Source organism: Triturus cristatus, chromosome 7 (assembly GCF_964204655.1).
Source record: "Triturus cristatus chromosome 7, aTriCri1.1, whole genome shotgun sequence".
In the NCBI taxonomy this organism is placed as follows: domain Eukaryota; kingdom Metazoa; phylum Chordata; class Amphibia; order Caudata; family Salamandridae; genus Triturus; species Triturus cristatus.
This window is the reverse complement of record NC_140590.1, coordinates 411,111,520-411,136,361: the sequence shown is the minus strand read 5'-3', so window position 1 is coordinate 411,136,361 and position 24,842 is coordinate 411,111,520. Positions and strand designations below refer to the sequence as shown.

The window sequence follows — 24,842 nt, the reverse complement described above, 5'->3', positions numbered from 1 at the left end:
TCCATTCCAGCAAGATCAGGCTTACACCCAATGCTTAAGCTGCGTACGGATCAGTGGCGAACCCCATTGTGGTTGGACCTTTAAGTCTCCATTCGAGCAAGATCAGGCTTACACCCACTGCTTGAGCAGCATACCGAGCAGCTGTGAACCCCGATGTGGTTGGACCTTCAAGTCTCCATTCCAGGAAGATCAGGCTTAAACCCAATGTTTAAGCAGTGTACGGAGCAGTCGCAAACCCCATTGTGGTTGGACCTTTAAGTCTTCATTCCACATTCCAGCAAGATCAGGCTTACACCCAATGCTTTAGCAGCGTATGGATGAGCGGCAAACCCCATTGTGGTTGGACCTTTAAGTCTCCATTCCAACAAGATTAAGCTTACACCCAATGCTCCAGCAGTGTACGGAGCAGCTGAAAAAACCATTGTGGTTGGTCGTCACCTGTAGCTCCCGGTGTGTGGTCCCAGCGGCTCTGGCAGCCATTACTTCCTGGGCCTCTGTGAGTCGAAGGGAGAGGAGAAGAGGTGAAGGGAGAGAAGATGGTGTTGGGCATCATATTGGCAATAGTATCTGCGGTTAAATTGGGGTTTACATACCGGGCCATTTTGGTTTCTGACAAGAAAATAGTGCTGGATAATGGTGCAAAGGGTATACTGGCGCATCAGGGGTTCTGCACATATCCGGACAGTGTGGTCCGGGTACCTAATTATTCTCTATGAACTGGGGCAAAAAAATTGGAATGGAAATGTGGGTTGTGCGTAATGGGCCAAAGTGGAAACTGGCAACCTCTAAACTAATGAACGGCTTTAATATCTGCATCCCTAACCTAATAAATACATTCAATGCCCCTATATCATCTCGAAGAAGGGAGTGGTCTCTTGTTATCATAAGCAGCCTCACCTGTTTACCCTTCAGCCCATCAGTGTTTCTGCAGACTCACTTGTTTACCCTTCAGCCCATCAGTGTTTCAGCAGACTCACTTGTTTACCCTTCAGCCCATCAGTGTTTCAACAGACTCACCTGTTTACCCTTCAGCCCATCAGTGTTTCAGCAGACTCACCTGTTTACCCTTCAGCCCATCAGTGTTTCAGCAGACTCACCTGTTTACCCTTCAGCCCATCAGTGTTTCAACAGACTCACTTGTTTACCCTTCAGCCCATCAGTCTTTCAGCAGACTCACCTGTTTACCCTTCAGCCCATCAGTGTTTCAACAGACTCACTTGTTTACCCTTCAGCCCATCAGTGTTTCAACAGACTCACCTGTTTACCCTTCAGCCCATCAGTGTTTCAACAGACTCACCTGTTTACCCTTCAGCCCATCAGTGTTTCAACAGACTCACCTGTTTACCCTTCAGCCCATCAGTGTTTCAACAGACTCACTTGTTTACCCTTCAGCCCATCAGTGTTTCAGCAGACTCACCTGTTTACCCTTCAGCCCATCAGTGTTTACTTCTGCCATTCTGGCATTTCTTAACTTCATAATGTTAGCAGGATAAACTTGTTGAGAACTGTTAACTGGTCAGAAAAAGAGATGGGCATAAAGGACTGAAGCAGGACTTTAAACTGGCGCAGTTTGTCCTGAAATCGGACACTTATGGGCATAATTAGCTGGGGCACACAAGGCCGGGCAAGGTACCTGCTGTATATTTGAGAAATATTGCTCCTCAAAGGAATTATGTACGACATGGCGGTACAACCTACGACCGCTTATCCAATAGATTTGAATCTGTGTGCTCCATCATCAGATTTCCTACATTTTTTAGGGACATTCCTCCCCTCCCAAATATCTCTGGAGAGACTTAGACCCTCTCTCCAGTCACTCTGCCACATGAGCGTGGTTTGGACATTTTTGCCACGACTGGTTTTGCTCCCTGTCCCAACCTTTCTCTCTTGAGCACTCCTCTCTACTGACATTCTCAGATGCTCTTTAGTGGAGGTTTTGTACCTTATTGTATACAATTGCACCCCCCCCCCTCACTAATGCCTTCTCTAATGGGTATAAACCTGTATTTTCCTTCCCCCAAACATTAAAGTAATTGTGGCTTGCCTGTCATTCGAAATGTCTATTATTATTATCTGGAAAACCAAAGCACTTTATAAAGAAACACATAAGATGTAATTAATTTTCCTGACCTAACACAATTATTATCATATATTACCTCAATGAGTCCCGTGCGTCTGTTGGAGGTTTCCAGCATCGCTATTGTTTTTAAAGTGTCAAGGCGATAAATAAACCATAGTGTGCTCAAAGATATTCGATTGATTCGCGGATATCACCTGTCTCTGTCTTGCGTCTTATACCCTTCATAACAACATACACTATGGGGCAGGTTTACAAGCCCCTTGCGCCACTTGTGCGTCACTTTTAACATGGGGAAAGTGACGCAAAAGTGGCGCAAGGGGCTTATAAATCTGCCCCTATATATTGTATTCAATGTGTGTTATATTTCCTCCAGACGTGAGAAAATATCAGGGGCATAGACTGCCCTAGCAAATGCCAAGTACCCTGACACCACTATGGAATGTAGGATATTATTTCAACTGCCCTCACTGAGTATACCCAGAAACCTACGGCTCATCAGCCAGAGGGGATGCCTCAGTGTCCTACCTTCAGACCTCTTCAACTCTTACATCCAGAGAGGACAGTCCGGTGCAGTGGGTGGGAGGGTCAAGCACAAGAGAGCCACCAGCACCAATTCACATTGTTCAGAGGCAGTTCCAGACTTTAAGGACCCCCAACGGACCCTCGCAATTATCTGACATGTCTTCGACCTCATGATGTGCACACCACTCATTTCTACATTTCTCTGCAGACTGCACATATAGGACAGTTGCATGAGTTAAGTTCGCGGTATCTCTATTGTAGAGGACATGTATGTGCTCCGTCCCCCATTTCAGGCAATTCATAACATCGCTGTTTATGGGGCAATCCCTGCATTTTTGTTAGTTTGGATCATAACATGCCTTTTAAATTACTTTCTCTTCCTAAATTATGATCTCTCTCGTTATGCAGCCTTTGCGATTCAAGATTCTCGGTCTCTAATCCAATGTCCCTACTCTTTCCAGCTTTTGCTTCATTTGCTTAAATATATATTTATTTTCCACTAGCACTTCTCTTAGGTTTGGTTGCGCTAGACGTCTTTTTACACTTGACGGAAAGGGTTCAATGCTTTTTGAGGTTATTGTAGTTTATTTCTTGAGGAGGACCACTTCTGAGAAGGCATACTAATTGGTGGTCGGGAGTAAATGCACCCCGGGTGCCATTCTGCAGGGTACTGTACAGTTATAAACACCATCTCCATTCTTTTGATTCTGGACAAACTTGACAAGGCGAATCTCTTCACCTGTGATAATTCCAACATGAATATGAATGAAATATTAGTTTCATAGGGAATAAGACACCCAATTTTACACAGGGCTGCGTGCAGATTGACCTGGGTGTAATTTCAATTACGCTGGAGTAATCTAAATCAAAGAGTAAGGTGGATTTGTGGATAATTATGCGATTACTCCTGCTTGTGTAATTATGAGTAATTGTGGGGAGAAATATCCTACAGCGAGAGCACATTTAGTGAGAGAGAGCGGCCACGCAGAATTCATGTTCTACTGCATTTCGCGCTATTTCTTAAAGCAAAATGCATCCTCGAATCCATTTGGGACACGAGGATGCATTTTGCACTACACAAAATGCTTAATACGGGCAGTAGATTGGGAAGAAATCCTACCCCAACAGCACATTTAGCGCTACTTGTTAGTGCAAAATGCCTCCTTGCACCCATTTTGGACACAAGAAGGCATGCTGCACTAAGAGAATGTGCTAAATTTCTTGAGTAAGTTGGGGGAAAAACATTCTCCAAGAGCAAATGTAGAAAGCGCGAGTGGGTCCACACACGTGCTATTCGTGTTCTCTGGCATTTAACCCTTTTTCTTGGAGTAGTAATTACACGTCACACAGCCAGCGTTTAGATGATAAAATCCTCATTAAAGAGGGAATCCATATATGAGCAATCGATCTAACTGGCGAATCAGACAAGAAACACCAAGAAACAAATACAAGGTTCAATTGTTGGCCATACTCTCGGATGCACACTTTAAGTGTTTTAGGCAGCACTTTATTACACTTGAGTGTGATAACTAGATCACTGAGCCTCTCACGTATAACGTATTTATTTAATTTATCAGGAATGCAAACCATGGAATTCACTCAATAAATAGAAAGAGTATCCCACAGTGCTCCAGCAGCCATCCAACACTGATTATTTGGGTTAAAAGTGGTACAAAACTGTAATCTCAAGGTTTCTGCAAGAAAGTTGAAAGCCACTGGAGTAAAACCGCAAGTGGCGAGTTCAGGGCATGCTACATTCTGTCTAAATGCACCTGCAAATCTGTTTGTAAGGCCTGCTCACACTACTTTTATTAGCAGTTCAACAAGGCATCTAATTCCTCCAAAGAGATCTTTAAACTCACAAATCCCAACTGCTGTACAATGAACATGTGCACATCTTTATGTAAAGATCTGTATCAGTTTTCCTTTCCAAAATCGAACTGATCAGTTATCTTTCCTTCCCTCACCCCCCACCCACTCACCATCCTATTTGTATTTTCTTACCCAGCCTCTATCCGGACCCATTCTCAACACATTTTCCTCACTGATACATTTTCTTACCTGAGCCAGGCTGATGTGCATTAATTCTGTATCTCCTCTTGACCCCTACCCTATAAGAATCATTAAGCTGATAACCAACAGCACTAAGTTTCACTACTCCATCTTCAGCTACAGCTGTTCAGATCAAAATACAGTTCTGAAAGTATCCAAATGGTGCATGTTAAGTTCCTCTAAGTCAATTTTTCAGAACTAAAACATGAAGTGGAGTCCTTCCCTCGAAGAAGTTATCAATGCCTTGTACACACCTACATCAAAGCAGCATGCTTTTCCATCAATAATTTGCAAAGGTGCTAGAGTGGTCCAACTGTAAAACATGTTTATCTTTGAGAACAAGTCATGGTCGAGAAGTGCTTTACAAATCAATTTTGTTTGTGGTGGAAAAATCTTTAATGAGATGGACAGCATCACCTTCTACAAATGTGACATTGCAACGAAGCATTTCTATTCATCTTGTTGGATCTTGGCTCTGATGGGGTGAAACTTCTGCAACAGTTCAGTCTGCATTAGCTAAGATAACAACGTTGTTACTGAAATGCATGTACCCCTCCTGCGCCTAATTAAGTATATCACATGACGGATCAAGGTATCTGATAGTCATTAAGGATTATACTTACTAGCAAACTTTCTGGCGTGTCTCCATACTAAAATCAAGAAGAGACAAGAAGGTATTCAGAAGTCAAGTTCAAGAACAATGGAGGGTAATCAAGAAAATTATTCCATTAGATTGAATTCTGGCTTACACATTGACGCAGGGCAGTTTGCATATTATAAAAAGACAAATGACTACCAAACATCGCTAAATAGTGCCCTTTCACACTTATTTAAAAAAGAACTACTGGTATAGAGTGTTGAGTTCTGTGTAACTTTTACCTATCCAGTCAATTCATGTTTTTTTTTTCCTGACAATGAACTCCCAGGCTTACTGGTTGCCTTTCTATGTTATAGTAAAATTAGCAGTATCATATGGTCATCTTATTCTACCTCAGTAAGGATGGGAAAGATCATGTGGTTAGGGCCCCCCAGTAAAATAGAGATGATGTGGCATTCCTTTTAAAAGGACTGGACCTCAAGTGCAGGATGAAGCTATCACAGAATACTAAAGCTTCTTTGGATGATTGGTCCTGCTGCATTAAACAATGTTAGGGTTGGTGTCCACAGTATGTGAATAATTATCACCATTATGCTCTGGCTACATTATGTCAAGGGGTGGGCGCCATCATGCCACAGACATCCACATCCTGGAAGGAGGTGGGTCCAATCATGCCATAGATGGTCCAAGTACGCAATGTGTTGTGTGAAAATACATTAATCCATCAAGGATTGTGCTTATTTTTCTTGTCATTAATTGGTTTTGTACTTCTATTGCTTCTCTTTCCTTAACATATGAGGCTTTCTATCTACCCCTCTGCCAACCTCCCATCCACTGGCCAAAAGCAACCCCAGAGAGCCATCCAGGATGTGAGTGGGTAGACAGAACGCAAAGTTGGCCGCACAACCTGGCTAGTCATTCAATCAATCAAACAGGGGGTTTTAAGAGCAACACTCGCCCATGAGGGTCTCAAGGCGCTGGGGGGAGGGGACAGCAGTTCCATTTAGTCGAATAGCCAGGTCTCGTGAGCCTTCCTGAAGGCGTTCGGGGGGGGCGTGTCAAGGAGCTCGTTCCAGGTCTTGGCCACGATGTAGGAGAAGGCTCTTCGCCCTATTCTGTCCCTGCGGATGCGTGGGGTTTCAGCGAGGGTGCGGTTTGTCAAGCGGAGGTTTCTTTTGAGTACGTGGAAGGCCATTCTCTCGTTGAGGTATTGGGGTCCTGTGTTGTGGAGGCATTTCTAGGCGTGGGTGAGTATCTTGGAGTGACTCTCTTCTCGACGGGGAGCCAGTGGAGGTTCCTTTGGTGTTGGCTGATGTGCTCGTGTCAGGGGATGCTGAGGCCGAGTCTGGCTGCGGTGTTCTGTATCGTCTGGAGCATGCGGAGTAGAGACTTGTTGATGCCGGCGTAGAGGGCGTTTCCGTAGTCCAATCTGCTGGTTATGAGTGCATGAGTGACTGTCTTCATGATGTGAGGAGGATCCATTTGAAGGTTTTCTGGAGGATGCGGAGGGTGTTGAAACAGCTGGACACAACGGCGTTGACTTGCTTGTTTATGGATAGGGAGGAGTCGAGTACAATGCCGAGGTTTCTGGCGTGGTCCGTGGGGGTCGGAGAGTTGCCGAGTGTGGTGGGCCACCAGATGTTGTTCCATGTTCTGGTGGTGGTGAGGTCCTTGGTGAGGAAGAGGATGAGCTGGGTGTTGTCGGTGTAGGATATTATGTTGAGGCCGTGCTGTCTGACGATGGTGGCGAGGGGGGCCATGTAGATGTTGAAGAGGGTTGGTCTGAGTGATGATCCCTGTGGTACTCTGAAGTCGATTTCTGTGAGTTTGGAGAGTAAGGATGGTAGTATGATTGTTTGGCTTCTGCTGGTGAGGAATGAGCGGAACAAGTCGAGGGCGGCTCCTTGTATGCCGGCGTTGTGTAGTCTGGCGGTGAGTGTGTGGTGGGAGACGGTCTCGAATGCTGCTGAGAGGTCGAGGAGTATCAGGGCTGCAGTGTGGCCTTGGTCGAGGAGTGTGCGGATGTTGTCTGTGGCGGCGAGTAGGGCAGTCTCTGTGCTGTGGTTGCTGTGGAATCCAGATTGGGAGGGGTCGAGGATGGAGCTGTCTTCGATGAACTTAGTTAGCTGAGTGTTGACGGTCTTCTCAGCAACTATTGCCGTAACAGAGGTCCGTGGGATCTGCTGAGGGTTTCTTAAGCAGGGGACTGACTTCGGCTCATTTCCAGTCATCTGGGAAGGTGCCGTTCCTGAAGGTAGCGTTGATGGTGTGTCATTGTTCTGGTGCGATGGCGGTGGCGGCTCTGTGGTAGATGTGCGGTGAGCAGGGGTCCGTGGGGGCCCGAGTGGATGCCTTTCATTGTAGACCTGCTTTCTTTGGTCGTAACCGGTGTCCAGGAGGCGATGGTGGGCTGGATGGTGCTGCTGGAGTGGGGCGAAGGTCGCGGAGTCAGGGGTTTTGTCGTTGAAGTTATCGTAGAGGTTCTTGATTTTCAGGTGGAAGTACGTTCCGAGTTTGTCACAGAGCTCCTGGGAAGGGGTAATGTCTGTGGTTTCACTGGCGGGTTTGGTGAATTCCTGGATGATGATGAAGAGCTCCTTGGAGTTGCTGGCATTGGAGAGGATTTTGTTTTGGATGAAGGTTCTTTTGGTGGTTCTGATGTGATGGTGGTATTCCGTCATGGCGTCTTTGTAGGTGGTGTGGTTTTTGGGCGTTTTGTTGTTTCGTCAGTTCTTCTCGAGGTGTCTGCCGGTATGTCTGGCTTCTTGGAGGTCGGCGGTGAACGAGGTGGCTTTCCTGTGGTGCTGTCTGTCGGAGTTGCGTAGTGGGCCAAGCTGATCTGCACAGCTGGAGATCCAGGTGTGAAGTTCCATGGCTGTGAGGTTGGCGTTGGTTGTGGCAGTGGGAGGGTCACGGGTTGAGGGTGGAGTTGAGCTGCTCCTCTGTAACTCTGCTCCAGTTTCTTCATGGAAGGCATGGATCAGGTTTGGGTTGCTTGGGTTAGCTGATGAAGAAGTGTACGCAGTGGTGGTCAGTCCATGGGGGTTGCATGATGTGGTTGAATTCCTCCTGCGAAGATGGGGTTGAGAGTGTGTCCTGCCTTGTGGATGGGCGTGGTGACGAGTTGTTTCAGTCCGATGTGGGCGAGGTTGTCAAGGAGGGTGGTGGAGTTGTGGTCGCTGGGGTTGTCGAGGTGGAAATTCAGGTCTCTGATGAGTATGTAGTCCATGGAGGCGATGGTGTGGGGTGCGATTAGGTCGGTGATGGTGGAGGCGAACGAGGCATGGGGGCAGGGGGGGTCCGCAGAGTGTGGCAGTGTGGCATTGGGGCTTGTTTGGACCTGGAAGTGCAGGTGTTTGGCAGTGGAGAAGGCGTCTCTCGAGGTGGAGAGGCAGAGGGAGTTTTTGTGCGCGATGGTGAGTCCTCCTCCTGGGTGCTTAGGGCAGTCCTTCCTCTGGATCTTGTATCCACCCGGGATGGCGATGACTATGTTGGTGGCAGATGAGGCGTTTGTCCAGGTTTCTGTAAAGTAGATGACGTCTGGTGAGAGGTTGTCAAGGTTCCAGATTTCAACGGTGTGTCTGTGCAAAGAGCGCACGTTGAGGAGGATGCATTTCAGGGCGTCGGTTGTGTTGGCAGCATGGGTGGTGGTGAAGGTCTGACGGCAGTGGCGGCAGGAGAACTGGCCGTGAGTTGTGTTCAGCGTGGCCTGCTGGCAGGTGTTGTTCCTTCCGGGGTTGAGTGCGAGGAGGGTGACTGAGTCGTAGCGGTGGCTTGTTGGAGATCCAGGCTTCTTGGCGTTGGTCGCGGTCGGGTTGCGGACGGGCGCCGACGGGCTTGCCTTTAAATAGGACAGGGGGAGGGAAGCGTAGCTGGTAGGTGGGATCGGGCGTTGGCAGGGAGAGGGGCCACAGGGGGTCAGCGGCAGGAAGGGCGGCAAAAACAGGAGCAAAATAAAAAATAAAAGTAAGGAGAGGAATACAAGGAGAAAAAACAAGTTCCACTTGGGCAATAGAGGCACAATTACACTTGGGCAACAGAGGCACAATGAGCAGAAAAAACGTGGGCAGCGAGAGGCAGGCGGAGAGCAGGAGGGCTTCGAACATCTACCAGGAGGAAGTGTCGAGGTCAGTGGCAGGCCAAGGCACAGCAGAGCTGCTGGGATGGAGAGCGGGACTCTGGCCAGGAGGTCAGAGGTCCTGCTCGGTCACCCCCACAGTGGCCGCCATTAAATAGGGCAGTGGGAGGTAAGCGCAGCTGGGAGGCGGGAGCAAGCGTTGGCAGGGGTGAGTCATTGAGGTGATTGTTGCCTTACAGGGAAATCAGTATGAAAAAAATCATTGGAGGCCCTAGAGAGCTTTACTGTAATCCCTCTCACTGTCATGGGCAATTGCTGTTGTGTGTAGATTTAGATTCCGTATATAGGTTTCTTGATTTATGCCCTTATATAGGTACAATTCATATTGCTCTTATTTAGGCATAGAAAATCCGACCCTTATTTAGGCATTGTCCATGCTAACCAAAAACAGGCATGGTCTCCTACATCCGTCAATCCACGTCACAACGACTTCTTGGAAAATCAGACTCTTAAGCCTTTAGGAATTTCCCTTGCTTGGATATTGATTTCTCCAAGAACTCATTTAGTATGCATGAACATCTATTCCTTAGGGGTTCATTCATGACGTTCCGATGCCTGACTTTTACATCAATACAGGCATTCCTAAACACCTTCAAGGTATCAATATACCTGCACTTGCCCTGGCAAACCACGGTTCCTGTACGGTCCAGCTAGACTGCCTACTTGCGGTTCACCACGGAAAAGTTTGGAAGGAGATCGATTTCCAGCCTGATGCACTGACCAGACACTGTCATCCTCCTCGCAGAGAATCCAGCTCCAGTGTTTTTGACTCCCTTTGCGGTGTGTGTTAGAGATCGAGTCCCAGAAGAGATTCCAACCTCACACATTCTAAGGTATGGAGCGGACTAGAACTCAGAAAAACTTTTGGCAACTCTTGGCAAAACAGAACTATAGCTAGCTATACTTTAGGAAACAGCACCTACTTCTTACCTCGTACTACACTTAGGTTAGGTACACTGGGGTAGAACTATTTAGAAGCATCAGATGAGTATTCACATTTTAGCCTGTATTATTTATGTATGTAATTTAATTAATATATGTCATCGCTACAAACCATGCTATTGCAGTATTATTTTATCTTACTGCTAACTCTGTACATATTGTACTTCGCAGCCTGTCTTACGATTGTAGCAGTTCGTATCTCTTGCACGAGAAATAGGACTGTTCAATAAACCCTTTTTATTGAAACGCCCATCTCTCTATTTCAATGCAACTCTGTAGAAACGAAGCATGCACGATTGACTGAGTGAAACTGTTATCTATTGTTTCCACGGTTCTGAGATTGTGCCAACTCTTAGGGAAACAAAGTTGTCATGTTTTTGCGGTTGTCAGCAACTAATCCCTTCTTGTTTATTCGAGAAGTTACTAGTGACCTCTGAGTTAGCTGGCACACACAAGTAATTAGGTTTAATGTACTCGATAGAGACATACTGACCCCAATCCTATGTCAAATCTATAGTGTATGTTATTCCAATGCTCAGAGCTTATCAGGGATATAGGAACTACACTACACTGCAGATGTTTGATCAGGGTTACCCTCACATGATCAAACCCTCCTTAATAGGTGTGAGATTCTGTAGTGAAAGAGCCACTCTTGTAGTCTGGCACCATATGATGACCTTCGACTGCCACCATTTCAACTGATTTTAGTGTGTTATTTTACCCTAGCCTTAATGTAGGATGGTCCTGCATATACTTGCTCCTCTTTCTGACTTTACCTTGCTTCAAACTTTTCTGTGTGCACAGTGGTGCTTGTAAGTTGTGTGGATGAGAATTATAGGTGCTGACTATTGCATTTGACAGGGCCTCATGTTTGACTTTGCCTTGCTGTTGCGTACCCAGCAGTGCTTGCAAGTTGTTTGGGTTATTCACATTCAAGGTCTTGCTGTTTTCCTGAGCGATTGTTTTTGTTAAGTGTACTGTGGAAGGCCTTGTGAAAGCTTCGTCAAGACAGAGGATGGAAGAGGTGCGAATGGAAAAAGAGACTTGAGAGCTCCTTACTGCCATGAGGATGCTTGCTTGGAACTTGGCCAGTTCTGGGAAAATTCCTCTGGCGGTGGGAGGAGGTCTTTTGCGAAACTTCTAGTGTGTTTAAAACTGAGGGTTGCAAGCTGAGAAACTGGGAGTTTGGATTCCGAGCGAGGGCAGGCGTGTCTATCTCGGAATGAACCCTGGCTTGCTGAGCTCTGATCCCCGGCTGTGATTCCCCCGGTCAGAAGTGGGCAGTGTACGCACCAGGTGATGTATTTAGTTGTGTGGTTCTTTGATCATTTGAGGTGTTTTCTTTGTGGTGTGGGAGGTGCACATCCAAAGTACTCCTCTGCTGTTTCCATATGTATATCTTTCTGATCTCTTGCAGGACGTCCAGTGTATCTTATCTTATATCAGTTATTGCTTGTTTATCAATCAGTATAATTATCGATTCGTGCCATTTAGATTATAGTTTGCTCAGTTATTGATTCATGCTTGTGTATTTGGCATCTGAGACAGCCTTTGTTTAGACAGCATTATGTAATAAACCCCAAGCCTTATTCTAAAATAGAGAGAGCCCCTACATTTTATTTTACTTGTTCATTTAAAAGTATTTAATTGGCCTACCGTTCATTAATACATTTGAGTGTGTGTTACTTTACCTATATTTGGGTTTGTTTTCTTGCCTTGCCGACAGGAAGTGCTGTTCAAAGTGTATTTTTAAAGGTGCAGTGGTATATTTGCCTCCCAGGTGGGAGTGCAGGGGTTGGGTGTGGCTCCTTGTGGCTCGTGCAGTGTATGTCCCCAGACAACCAAAACGACATCAGTGGACATAGGCACTAGCCGTCCCTGGATATTGCAGAATCACACAAATTGCAATTCTGAGTGTGTGATCTATATGATCACATGCCCTTGTGCTCTGCAATATATTGGTCACACTACACGCAAAGTGAAGCTACGCATAAGTGAGCACAAGAGCACCATCCGGTGTAGGAAACAGTCCACCTGCTTGACTGACCATTTCCTTTCCAAACAACACAAGGCGGACGATTTGAAATGGCTTGTGCTGGAACGTCCCTTTATTCCCCAGCACGTAACAGATATCTCAAGATTTCTGTTCCTAAAAGAGCAGAGGTGGATTTTTAGAATGAAAACTGACATTCAGGGCCTTAATGATAGCATACCATGGGCCTCTATCTGAAACCTTTTCTGACCATCCTAGATCCCCTTCCAATTGACCAGCGTGTAGACATTCTACCATATGACGACATTAAGAATCATCATGAGTACATTTGATTCAAATAGGTACCCGCGCAACTGTGCAGAATTAGCCTAGATATCATCCCACACTGACACATGAACATTCGGGCATTTGCCATAATCCATCGAGCGCCGGTTTACTAGATTTTGGGTTAAGGTAATTCAACTATCTACCCCAATGCGGTGGGTGGATGCTACTGCTTGCCATTATTGTGTATGAGTCGAACTGTGCTATGATGACACATGAATGTGGAGGAGGCTTGTCAGCTGTGGCTTGTTTTCGTGTTACATTCAAATATGTGCCACTCGCAGTGTCACATTCAAGTATATGCCACTCGCAATGTTAAAAACGGCCCGGAGCAGAGTTTGGCTGCCGGTGTATAGGTATCCTGACTAAGCTGGCGTTTGGTCACAAACCTAGGGTACATACATACATTATCAGATGGGGGCCTCTAATTGAAGAGGCAGTTCCACGTAGGATAATAATAAATAAGACACAGAGCGATTTTATCGCAACGGCATTTTGACATCGAAATGGGCTGAGTAAATAACATGTGCTGACCATTATTTAAGATTATCTCACCGAGCCCGTTCTGATGCGAATGCACATGCGCGGGTGCGGAGTCAGGGCACACCACTAGTCCCTGACACCGCGCATGTACTAAGCAGAGTGTCTTTACTTAGAGCATGACAATAGACCATGTCGCGCCATGCAGTCAGTTGCATTACCGTAGTGCGCATGCGCTGTAGTTAGTGTCTCGGTGTTCGAGCATTCGCTCTTTAGGCGCTTGCACATTGGGGAAGGAAATAGCGGCAGCTGTTACAAATAGGACAATCTTGAGCAATTAAGGCGGGCATAAAAGGAGCTCTCCCTCCCCCTGCCGTCACCTCCCAGACTGCTCGCAGTCTGGTCTGAAGTACCGACGGACAGATAAGGAGAGGAGAGCCCCTGTTGTAGTCCCTGAGGCTTTGGTCCATTTTGACTAAATTTAGCAGCAAGATGGCAAGACTTTCCTGTTTGAACCTCTCATACTATGTGGTTTTCTCTGGACTCTGTCTTCATCAGCTTCTGATTGAGCCATGAGGGACTATATAGACTGAGGTTTTTATTGATATTTTAAACTGCATGACTATTGAGTCTTTTGAAGACTGAGGTTTCACGAAGGACCCCCTCTTTTTCATCTACCTGCATTGTTGTATCTATCAGGGGCTGAGTGTTTTTTTGGTTTTTGATTTTTTAGGTTAATTATAGTGTTTGATTTACATGTGAAATGTGCGGGGAACAACCTTTACAACGCAATTTTTACAACGCACTACACTTACAACGCATTTTTTACAACGCAACATCCATTACAACGCATTTCATTACATCGCATCCTACCTTTACAACGCATACCATTACAACGCATAATATTACACTACACTATCCAACACTTACCCTACTGTTGCACCCCCTGGAGTTAGAATAGTAATTTTTACCCCTATACTATCCAACACTTACCCTACTGTTGCACCCCCTGGAGTTAGAATAGTAAATTTTACCCCTATACGATCCAACACTTACCCTACTGTTGCACCCCCTGGAGTTAGAATAGTAATTTTTACCCCTATACTATCCAACACTTACCCTACTGTTGCACCCCCTGGAGTTAGAATAGTAACTTTTACCCCTATACTATCCAACACTTTCCCTACTGTTGCACCCCCTGGAGTTAGAATAGTAATTTTTACCCCTATACTATCCAACACTTACCCTACTGTTGCACTCCCTGGAGTTAGAATAGCAATTTTTACCCCTATACTATCCAACACTTACCCTACTGTTGCACCCCCTGGAGTTAGAATAGTAATTTTTACCCCTATACTATCCAACACTTACCCTACTGTTGCACCCCCTGGAGTTAGAATAGTAATTTTTACCCCTATACTATCCAACACTTACCCTACTGTTGCACCCCCTGGAGTTAGAATAGTAATTTTTACCCCTATACTATCCAACACTTTCCCTACTGTTGCACCCCCTGGAGTTAGAATAGTAATTTTTACCCCTATACTATCCAACACTTACCCTACTGTTGCACCCCCTGGAGTTAGAATAGTAATTTTTACCCCTATACTATCCGACACTTTCCCTAATGTTGCACCCCCTGGAGTTAGAATAGTAATTTTTACCCCTATACTATCCAACACTTACCCTACTGTTGCACCCCCTGGAGTTAGAAAAGTAATTTTTACCCCTATACTATCTAATACTTACCTGAAATGCAATTTAATATTATGCGTTGTAATGGTATGCGTTGTAAAGGTAGTATGCGTTGTAATGGAATGCGTTGTAAAGGTAGTTTTTAAAAATGCGTTGTAGTGTCATGCTATGTAATGGAATGCGTTGTAATGGATTTTGCGTTGTAAAAAATGCGTTGTAAGTGCATGCGTTGTAAAAGTGTGCGTTGTAACGACATACATCCGAAATGTGCAGACAGACTAGTATAAGTATGCAACTTTTCTGTTTTACTTCACATACAAACAGAGCGGTGCCTCCATCTCCGAGCAGTCAGCCGGGTGAGGTGAGGTTTTTCTCCCACATAAAGCTGGGTAAGTTAAGTACAGTTGTTGCCAAACCCTTTTTTTGCATGAAACCACTGTTTGGGTTATTTTACGATTTAAACAGCGCATAATGGGCACTGTTGAATAGTAATCGCTGATGCTGTGATTTATGTAGATACGCTTTTTTTGATGGTTTGACTCTTTGAATTCTCTCTAGGAAAGAAGAGGTAGCTCTTACCTTCAAGCACGAGGTTTGCTTGCCTGGTAGGGTGGACTTACCTGATTATTATACTTCCTCTATGAGTATTGTTTCACACGATTTTATGCACAAGTTATGTTTATCCTGCAGTAGCCTGTATTCTATTACATCTAGGTCCTGAAGAAAGCCGGGTCAACTGACCAATTCGGCTGAAACATGTCGACCGTACTAGACTTAGCCAGGAAATAGTCAATTTATTCAAGACTATCAGGTTATTTTAAGCATGACACTTGGACAATTCTTAATAAACACATTTTTTGCCCAGGTAGCCATTTTTAATTTTCACTTACACTAGAGCACTGCACGTCACTAGAGTTCATGTAGTTTGAGCATACACCTTGGCAAGAGTTCTTCTCAGGAGCATAAGGTCAGGTACCCAGCAGGGCCTGGTGGCCTAAGACTGTGGCCCTAGATCTAGATCTCCTAGAGCTCCATCTGACGAAGTTCCGCCAGTAAGGGTGGGCCGATGGACTCTTAACTCTGGCCAGGTGTTGAGCAAACTATCTGAAGAGGTCTCTTAGCATTTTTCACAGCGTTCAGTGGTTTTCTGTTCTCCGTGAATGGACTGAGCATCTCCTGTTAGTTGTTAGGTATTGATTGGGGATTGGAGGTGGTTTAGTCCATAATTAATTCCCCTGTGACCCTTATTTACATTTTGTTTTTGGTTATTGGTGTGAAGCCACATCCATTACAGATTCAGACTGGTGTGAGTGAGAGTCCAGACCTATCTCCAAATGGATATTACGGGTGAGACTTAGGTTTGATCAGGGTTACCCTCACATGAGCAAACCCTCCTTAGTAGGTGTGAGATTCAGTCTGGTGTGAGTGAGAGTCCAGACCTATCTCCAAATTAATATTACAGGTGAGACTTAAGCAATCTGTGATAAAGAGGGACATGGTCAGTTGCTAAAAGCGGAACAGGAATTTTGTACAGGGCTCAGGAGATGCTTTTCAAAACTTTTTTGGCTTCAGCTTTGGTAAGGACCAGAATAGGAGAGAGGGACATGAGAAGGTAAATATAATTTTAAACACTATAACTCATGTTATCTTGATAAAAGATTGTTCACTTAGAAAGCAGTAAAACCGGTACTACGAACAATAGATGCAAGAACCCCAAAACCCCAGAGATATAAAATACTTGGAAATTACAATAGAAGAAGCAGAAATAATGATGAGAATCATATTTACTTACGATAGCATGGATATAATTTTTCATATAGTGTTTCTGAAACATAGAAAAACATATATTTTAATATTACAAGTATTTGCTTTTCTGACTCATGTAGTTTCAATTTTGCAGGGAATTTTCTTTTCTTTCACAATTACTTTGAGACCATACCCAAAGTTGTACATTGAAATTTGTTTGGCTTTGAGAGGGATTATGGTGGATTGAGAGAGGCCCGCCTGGAGTGTGCTTCCGCTGTCAATGTTCTGCCTAACTTCTTCAGTGCAGATGAATAGATTGGCTTTGAAAAGCAAGTGAAGATAGAAAGAAGGCGATTTTTATCAGCTTTACCATGTGGACCTGTAGGATGAGGTGATAATCAAGTTTTAAATCAAATGACGCACATAGATTTTAGGATATGACTAGAAGTGAGGCTGCACATAGCTAGTGATTAATGTTGATGGGTGATCATTTTGGATGCACAAGTAGAAACTCGAACAAGCATTGGTAAAGCCACCAGCTCTCATCTACGGAAACTAAGATTTTGCCAATGGTTCTAGCAATATGTTATTGTACATACATTGCAAATTTTACATAAATAAAGACTTTGAAATTGTTAAAATGTGTACACTCTCTTTTATTTAGTGAAATTTTGTATAGTAATTGTAATTTAATTTACTGCGTATTGGGAAAGCCAAGAGGTCTCGGCTCTAAAAGACTGAGCTATAGGGTTTTCCAGTGCTTGTGTGATACGTGAGCTGAGTCCGTGGGAGTTTGGCTTATGGAAGGATACCCATAACGGGGAATGACTGAGACCTCTGGGGTTGAGGTTGAAGCCAATATGAGTCAGTGGGCAGTAACAGTCAATTCTACGCCTCTCTCCAATCCACACATGGTGATTGTCACAAATGTACCATTTGTAATTACCAATTCTAGTAGTTCGAGTAGTAATGGTAGGTGGCATCATTCACCTCTGCATGGTGTCATCCACGCCGGAAGTGACCTGCCCAGTACATATATATAGGTGTCACCTCAGCATGCGGATGTCAGTTTCTTTCACGACTTTCCACGCCAGGAGTGTGGAGCCACAATGAAGACTGACAATTGATGTGATAAACAAAAGCCCCTGGGAGGGAGTTTTCTATACCATAATTTGTTCACAGAGTGGGTAGGATGGGTGGGTCAGTAAGGAATCTGCGGCTAGATGGAGTCTATACCAGATAAGGCATTACTGAAGGTAAGTAACCTAGTCATCTGATAGAGACTTCTAACCACAGATTCCTTACCTTAGAAGAGATACCCAAGCAATACCTCCCCGAAGGTGGGGCTGCAAAACCAATTAGACCAGATAGTCCTGTAGGACCGAACAGGTGAAGTGCCCATCCCGACAGACCTGACAGTCCAGGCAGTAGTGTTTGGTGAATGTGTGCAGTGAAGCTCCCATTGCCGCCTGACAGATGTCCAGGACTGGAATTCCACGTGCTGATGCAATGGTCACAGCCTTGGCTCTTGTGGAGTGAGCGCGCAAGAAGGGGTGGGCAGAGCTCACTGAGTTTAACTCAGCGGAATTCCACAGAGTAACATAAATACTCCGAAACAATCTGCGGAGTTCTGCCCAAACCACTTCGCTTCAGGAATAAGCAATCTCTGGGAGTGATATTTCTTTACATCTTGCACAACACCTGGTGGGACCACACACTCCATGCATTACTTCAAGGCACCCCCTCCCTACTCTTACACACATAAAATAAAACCACATTCCTTCCTAATTGGCATTTGTAGCAATCATTGGGTGTCGACCATGGAGATGACCTGTCTCTGCTGGCCTCCTATTTCAGAATGGATCTGGATTTGGGCAGAAAGAAACCCTTGGGACTGCCAGTCAGATGGTACATTTGCCCTGCCCCTAACCGATGCAGGCATGTAGAGACTCCCAGACTGGTGAGGGCCCCTGACGTGTGAAAAGGGCTGAGTCAGTCATGTTGGGCCTCATCTGACTGACTGCCTTAGAAGTAGTGGTCCCCATGAGGTACTGGCCTTACACTAAACCAACAATAGTGGTATTAGTCACAGGCCTGCACATATTAGGATGGATTTTCATTCAACAACCCCAACACTTCGGGAAGATAGCAAGTCTTATCGCACGCACACACCATTCCTGCTTTCCCTTTCATTCCGAGAAGGTATTTAGCAACTGGCAAACTTAATTCTGTACTGTAGCTTCATAAGCAGTTACAGTCATACACACAAATGCTGTTCTGCATCCATTCCTTACCTGTTGGATTGCTGTGTGTTTCTGCAGTGAAGGGCAAGTAACATTCATGTCTCTCTCTCTCCCAGCAGACTGTCGATAGCTGGCGTGCTGGGCTTGGTTTTTTGTGTGCAATAATCTTCCCTGCTAACATGCAATGCAAGCTGTGCTTCACCTCTGTATATCTCCTAACTACTGCACCAAGGACCTAGAAAATCCTTAGTGTGGCCCTGATCCAGCAGCCTGCTGCTTTCATGTGCTCCTCCCCTGGAACACTTTCAGAGGAATAGTGAATGGTGCTAATGAAAAAAGAGAAGATTGTTTAAAGGCGATGACTTGCAAGAGCTGCCCTTGTAATAATTATTGTTGTACTCTGCATGCCAGGTTGCTGGTTTTGCCAGCTCTTGTTTTTTTCTGTGATAATTAGCTGCTGGGACTGACAATCTACTCAAAAATGTTATTTGCACTTGAGCCTTAGTACTTGTTTTTCTCTCTCCTGATTGGTTGTTGCTGTTGCTGGGCTCAGTCTTTTGTCCATGAAGCACAGTTGGAAAGTTAAGTCGGAACTTCCGGAACCACACTGTCTGCCACCAGTGCCTTCACTCTGATTGGAACGTGCATGCACAGTCCTTTGTTCACTTCGACTGTACCATATCTCTTACTGCAAAGCATACTTTGCAAATCTGTACCTACATCGATCTGAGGTTTGTTGTCCATTTAGGGAGGAGGGATGGAAGAGCTGAAGTTTCTTGTTGCAGTGAATGCGTCGAGTTCACTGCAACAGGTGTTTTATTGGTGCTGGTAAACTCTGCCACGCAGCTAAGGCAGAGTTTATGCCAAACTCCGCACTAGGAATGGAGTGCGAAGTGACAAAAACTCAATGACCTCCGCCAGAGGAGCAGAGCTCACTATCTACAGCTACCAGCAAGCCCTTGGGCGGGTTGCTTCTTGGCCAATGCATAGCAGATCTTAATTCATAAGACAATCCATCATGAATTGGTACTTTTCCGCACTGCCTTCTCTGTTTTTGCTCCCACATAACCCACGAAGAGTATGTAGCCTATTTGGAATTCTTTCATGCTGTCAAGGTAGAACGACAATGCTCTTTGTGAGTCAAGACAGTGGAGTTTCTTATCCACTTTAGAGGGATGAGATGGAGCAAAGATGGTAGGCAGGGTGATCTTCTGTCCTACATGGAAAGGGGTCACATGGGAAGGAGACATGTGTCCAGAGAACCTGTGTTATAATCTACTTGTTGGTTAATGCATCCTCCCTATGGCTGTTCTCTGCCTTGCTGCTCAGCCAATGGTGAGGTCATTGGAATGTTCAGAGTGTTTGTGCTTGAGGAAGAATCAGTTGGAGTGGATGGGCTGAGCAGCAAGGAGACTGCTCCTGGTGGGGCATAATATGGATCTTACCATCTTCCTGTAACCTGTAACAGAAGAAGTAACCTGATGAATAAATCCATAAACTTTATCTACAAGACATGTCTTTGTACTATCCTTCATTTAGCACTGGTGACAAGCGAAAAAGACCCAAGCGTGAAGGAGAGTTTAATACAAGGCCACAAAAGATTTGAAGTGTCACCAGAAACAAAGAAGAATTTAAGAAGAAGATATGTGGATAAAGAAATTGAAGACTTGAGATGTGAACCTGTATGGAGGAATTGTGCCTAGCAGCCCCACCAGTGTCTATTGGAATCGACAGCCTACAGCCAGCACAGTGTGCAGCACAAGCAGTAAGCTGTTTTTATCCTTCAGACTTAAATAAGAGCCTGTGTATCTGGAAACATCTGGCTCCTGTGGTATCGGCAATAAATGGACTAGTGTTTGTGAAGAAATGGTCGGTGTGTGTCCAGAAAAGAGGCAACAGCGCAATAAGGATTTGACACGTTGTGTGCTGGGCTGTGCAGTGTTTATGATGCCCTGAAGATTTTTTGGAGGTGAGCCATGTGAGTGCACAGAAGTGATGTACACTGCCTTGGAGTCTAGTGGGGAATGGCAGAGCAAGTATGCTCTCACGCTTGTTTGATATGGCGGCAGGAATTTCACTACTGCTTTGAATTTGCTCTGTGCGTGTTTAGAAACCTGTCTTGTTGCCTGCAATCTACGTGTTGCCTGATTAGCTTTATTGTGCTGCTGCTGAGAAGCAGTTCACAACATTAGGAAGAAATTTTAAATTGGAATTGTGCGCGTGCACCTCACCTCTCTGCGGTACCACAGTTGTTTCCAGTGACATCTTCGTTTGTTAACACATCTCCTGTGCTGCCTAGGGATGCTCTTCAGCAAGGACATGCGGAGAGCAATCCGGCTCAGCTTTGGCTATGTGCGGCCATCTTAGGTGATGTTCACGCTTTGTCCGACCTTCGCCTGGCATCTGTTTTGCGGCTGTGCAAGTTTGACCAACAGGCCACATATTGGAAAACAGCATTCTATGACAAATTGCCATCTTCATCATGTCAAGAGGTTTATCGGTGAAGTAACTATTGATAACAACTGAATTCATGTCGCTTTGAATTCGTGTTGTGCTGTATTTTGATTAGGCTTTCCATGAAAGGCTTGGAAGTGTCTTCAGAGATCTGGTATGCTGTGAGGAGTTTCGGGCGAGAAGCCTCTCACCATGGACTTTTATTTACCATTCTTAAATTACTGCATACATGTATTATCACGTTTGTTTTGGGGGATTTAAGTAATTTTCTGGATCTTGTGAAGTGTGTGGCATGATGCTGGTTATTTTATGTGTGTCGTGTTGTGCACCCACTGTTTTAAAGAATGCAACACTTTTACCTGTGTTTTTCCTACTTTTCCTAGATTGGATGGACATGTAATTTCTCATGAATTTATTGGACATGTCATATGTGTGTCTTATCATCTTCATGCATTTGTTTTTCTATAATCATTATAAGGGGAGATGTGTAATAATCTACTTGCTGGTTAATGCATCCTCCCTATTGTTGTTCTCTGCCTTGCTGCTTTAGCCAATGGTGAGGTCATTGGAATGTTCAGAGTGTTTGTGCTCGAGGAAGAATCAGTTGGAGTGGATGGGCTGAGCAGCAAGGAGGCTGCTCCTGATGAGGCATAACATGGATCTTACCATCTTCCTGTAACCTGTAACTGAAGAAGTAACCTGATGAATAAATCCATAACCTTTATCTACAAGACCTGTCTACGTGGATTACTTCATTTTAACAACCAGCTTGTCCGGATAGAAGGAGGTAGGCATAAGGAGGGTGCGTAGAGAGTGCTTGGAGTTCGCTGACCCTCCAGGCCAATATTATGGCCACTGAAAAGTCAGTTTCTGTAATCAAGGGCCTAAGAGGGCAATTGTGCAGAGGCTCAAATGATAAAGGTGTGGACCAGGTTGAGGTCCCACGGAGGCATGATGAAGGGGGTAGTTGGGAACATATGTTACAGGCATTTAAGGAGCCTAGCCACAACAGGTTACTTAAAGAAGGAAGGTTGGTCCAGCAACCTCAAGAATGCCAAGATGGCAGAAAGGGCACCTTTAACTATACTCAGAGCATAGCCCTGCTGGGCCAAGAATAATGTGAACAAGATACATTTTGATAAAGGTGCAGAGAGGGGATCAACAATGTGGGACTCACACCATGACACAAACTTGTCCAAACAGCAAGTTCATACTGACTTGGTGGAGGCACGCTTGGCTGCCAGAATAACTTTACAGACTTCAAGATGAAGGTCAAAAACTGAGAACTGTTGCCGCTCAATCTCGATGCATGCAGGTGAAGGGTGCATAGGTGCAAGTGCCGAACCTTCCCCTGTTACTGTGACAGAAAATCCTTTCAACAGACAGCCTGACTGGAGGACCGATAGTCATGCTCAACAGCTCGGGATACTAGACTCTCTGTGCCAAACCCAGAGCCACAAGAATGGCTTGGGGCCGGTCATTTCTGATTTTCTTGAGAACTCTGGGCAGGGTTGGTATTGTCGGAAATGTGTACAAGCAGCCAGAGCTCAACTCGAGATGAAAAACGTCTCCCAGCGAGAGACGTCTTGGAAATTCCAGCTCACAAAACTGCTGACGTTGCGCGTTCTCATAGGTGGCAAACAGATCTCACCAAGGCTCTAATCACTGCTGATTGCACCACCTTAGGATGGAGACACCGTTTGTGATCCACTAGGCATCTGTACCTGAGTTTGACTGCTCTGGTGTTCGGAGAGCCCTTCAGGTGTTGATCCACCAGGGAAATGCCCCGATGATGCAGCCATGTTCAGAGACACTGGGACTCTTGACAAAGAGTCCACAACCCCATTCTGCCCTACTTGTTACAACACCACACGGCAGTGGTGTTGTCTGTGAGCATCTGCACTTCTCTTCCTTTGACTGAAGGAAGAAAGGTTTTTAGAGCAAAGCAAATCGGCCGGAGCTCCAACATGGTTGATGTGTAGCTTGGACTCCACCAGAGACCAGAGGCCTCCGACCTTCATCTCTCCGAGGTGCCCACCCCAGCCCACGAGTGACTCATCTGTCACTACAGTCATCTCCAGTTGGGGGAGGGGTCTACCACTGACTCAATTGCGGTTCGCCAGCCACCACTGCAGATCTTTTGTGGTACATATGTAAGTATAGGTCAGGTGAAAAACATAAATGGAGAGGGACCATGATAGTTCATCTCTGGAGAAGAGTAATCCTCACAGCGTCTTGGTGAGACACAGGCAAATATTGTGCTCCAACCTTAGAGGACGAATACTGGACAGCAGCGTCATTTATGTATACGTCACATCTCACAGAAGTGCCATTTACTGAGAGCATCACACTGTATACCCATCACTGTATATGGGGTAATGGAATTTTTGACCTCAGCAATACCTGATCCAAGCCTTGAAAAAGCCCCTGCATGACAAAACACGTGTCAGCTGTTGTCCAGTTCTGAGGAGTAATATGGATATGTGAATGTACTGAAGTACACAAAAATCTTCGATTTCTTCAATAAAAGCTGTGTTCATCACAAAGTCCCAACTGTTTGGACATTATAATACATGTTTGGGACTAAGGATTGAGTGCTATGGTTTCCTTATTGGATGCTTGGAGTTATTATCTCTACTTCTGGTCCAAGTCATTGTTCAAACCATGAGAACAGCGAGATCACCCTTGCTCCTTGCCAACATTAAAGTAGTTCTTATTGACTGTTTGCTTGTCCTTTTCCTTTACTGTAGATGCAAAAGGATGTAACTAAAAAGGTCTTGGATGACAGTACTAAACGGTGCGCTGGAGGCAGAAAACGCCGCTTTGAGGTCTGGAGGGGCTCCCTGCCAAACCCTAAAAAACAACTTAATAGGTGCAGATGTTGCACCAGCCACTGCCTGCCAGTCTGCAACCCTTATTATATCAAGGTTTTGAAGCGCAAGTCAGGAAAAACAAGTGTTGGCAATATCAGCAAGTCTTGCCGATGCTAAAGCTGTCCAGCATCATCAGATGCATCATTCCTAAGGTACATACATGTGTGATGAGCGTCTGCGCGCATGCATCACCATACATGTATGCACCTACAGAATGATGTGGGTGCCAATTCTTTTGCTTTTGTTATTTACCAGTGCAAGATGACAGACGTCACTTGAATAGGTAAACATAAAAATTCAATTTTACTTGTGCAAAAGCGCCATTTGACATAAAGAGTGTAAATATAAAAAGTAAAACATGTTTTTAAATAACTGCATGGGTTGGGAAGCAACGTACGAACGAGTTGAAGCAAGAATGGGAGGGGTGCAGGGAGCAACAAAGGTCCGTGATGCTGAGGAGGAGAACAAAATCAAAACATAAAAAAAGGTAGGGTAGGGTGTGATGAGAAAAGCCATGGATGAGTTTGGGGTGGGGGATGAGGTTGTAACACGTAGCACACTTGGTGGGGTGGATGTTTGTAGGAAAAAGCAGCATATGAGGCAGAGAACTACAACCACATACACGCTCATGGAGTGTTGGAGTAAAAACAAACAAGCGTTGGCTAAGCGTTTGGGTTACTTCAGTTAAATGTGTTCTTGTGA

General features: G+C 45.1%; 1 protein-coding gene across 1 annotated transcript in view; it reads right to left on the bottom strand.

The window, feature by feature from the left end:
* The window catches only part of LOC146809818 (E3 ubiquitin-protein ligase TRIM39-like), a 235,354-nt gene that overhangs the window by 1,185 nt on the left and 209,327 nt on the right, over positions 1–24,842 (bottom strand). Inside the window, exon 6 of the mRNA XM_085614908.1 lies at positions 16,617–16,649. Coding sequence (XP_085471034.1) covers positions 16,617–16,649 — 33 coding nt within the window. The remainder of the gene's footprint in view (positions 1–16,616; positions 16,650–24,842) is intronic.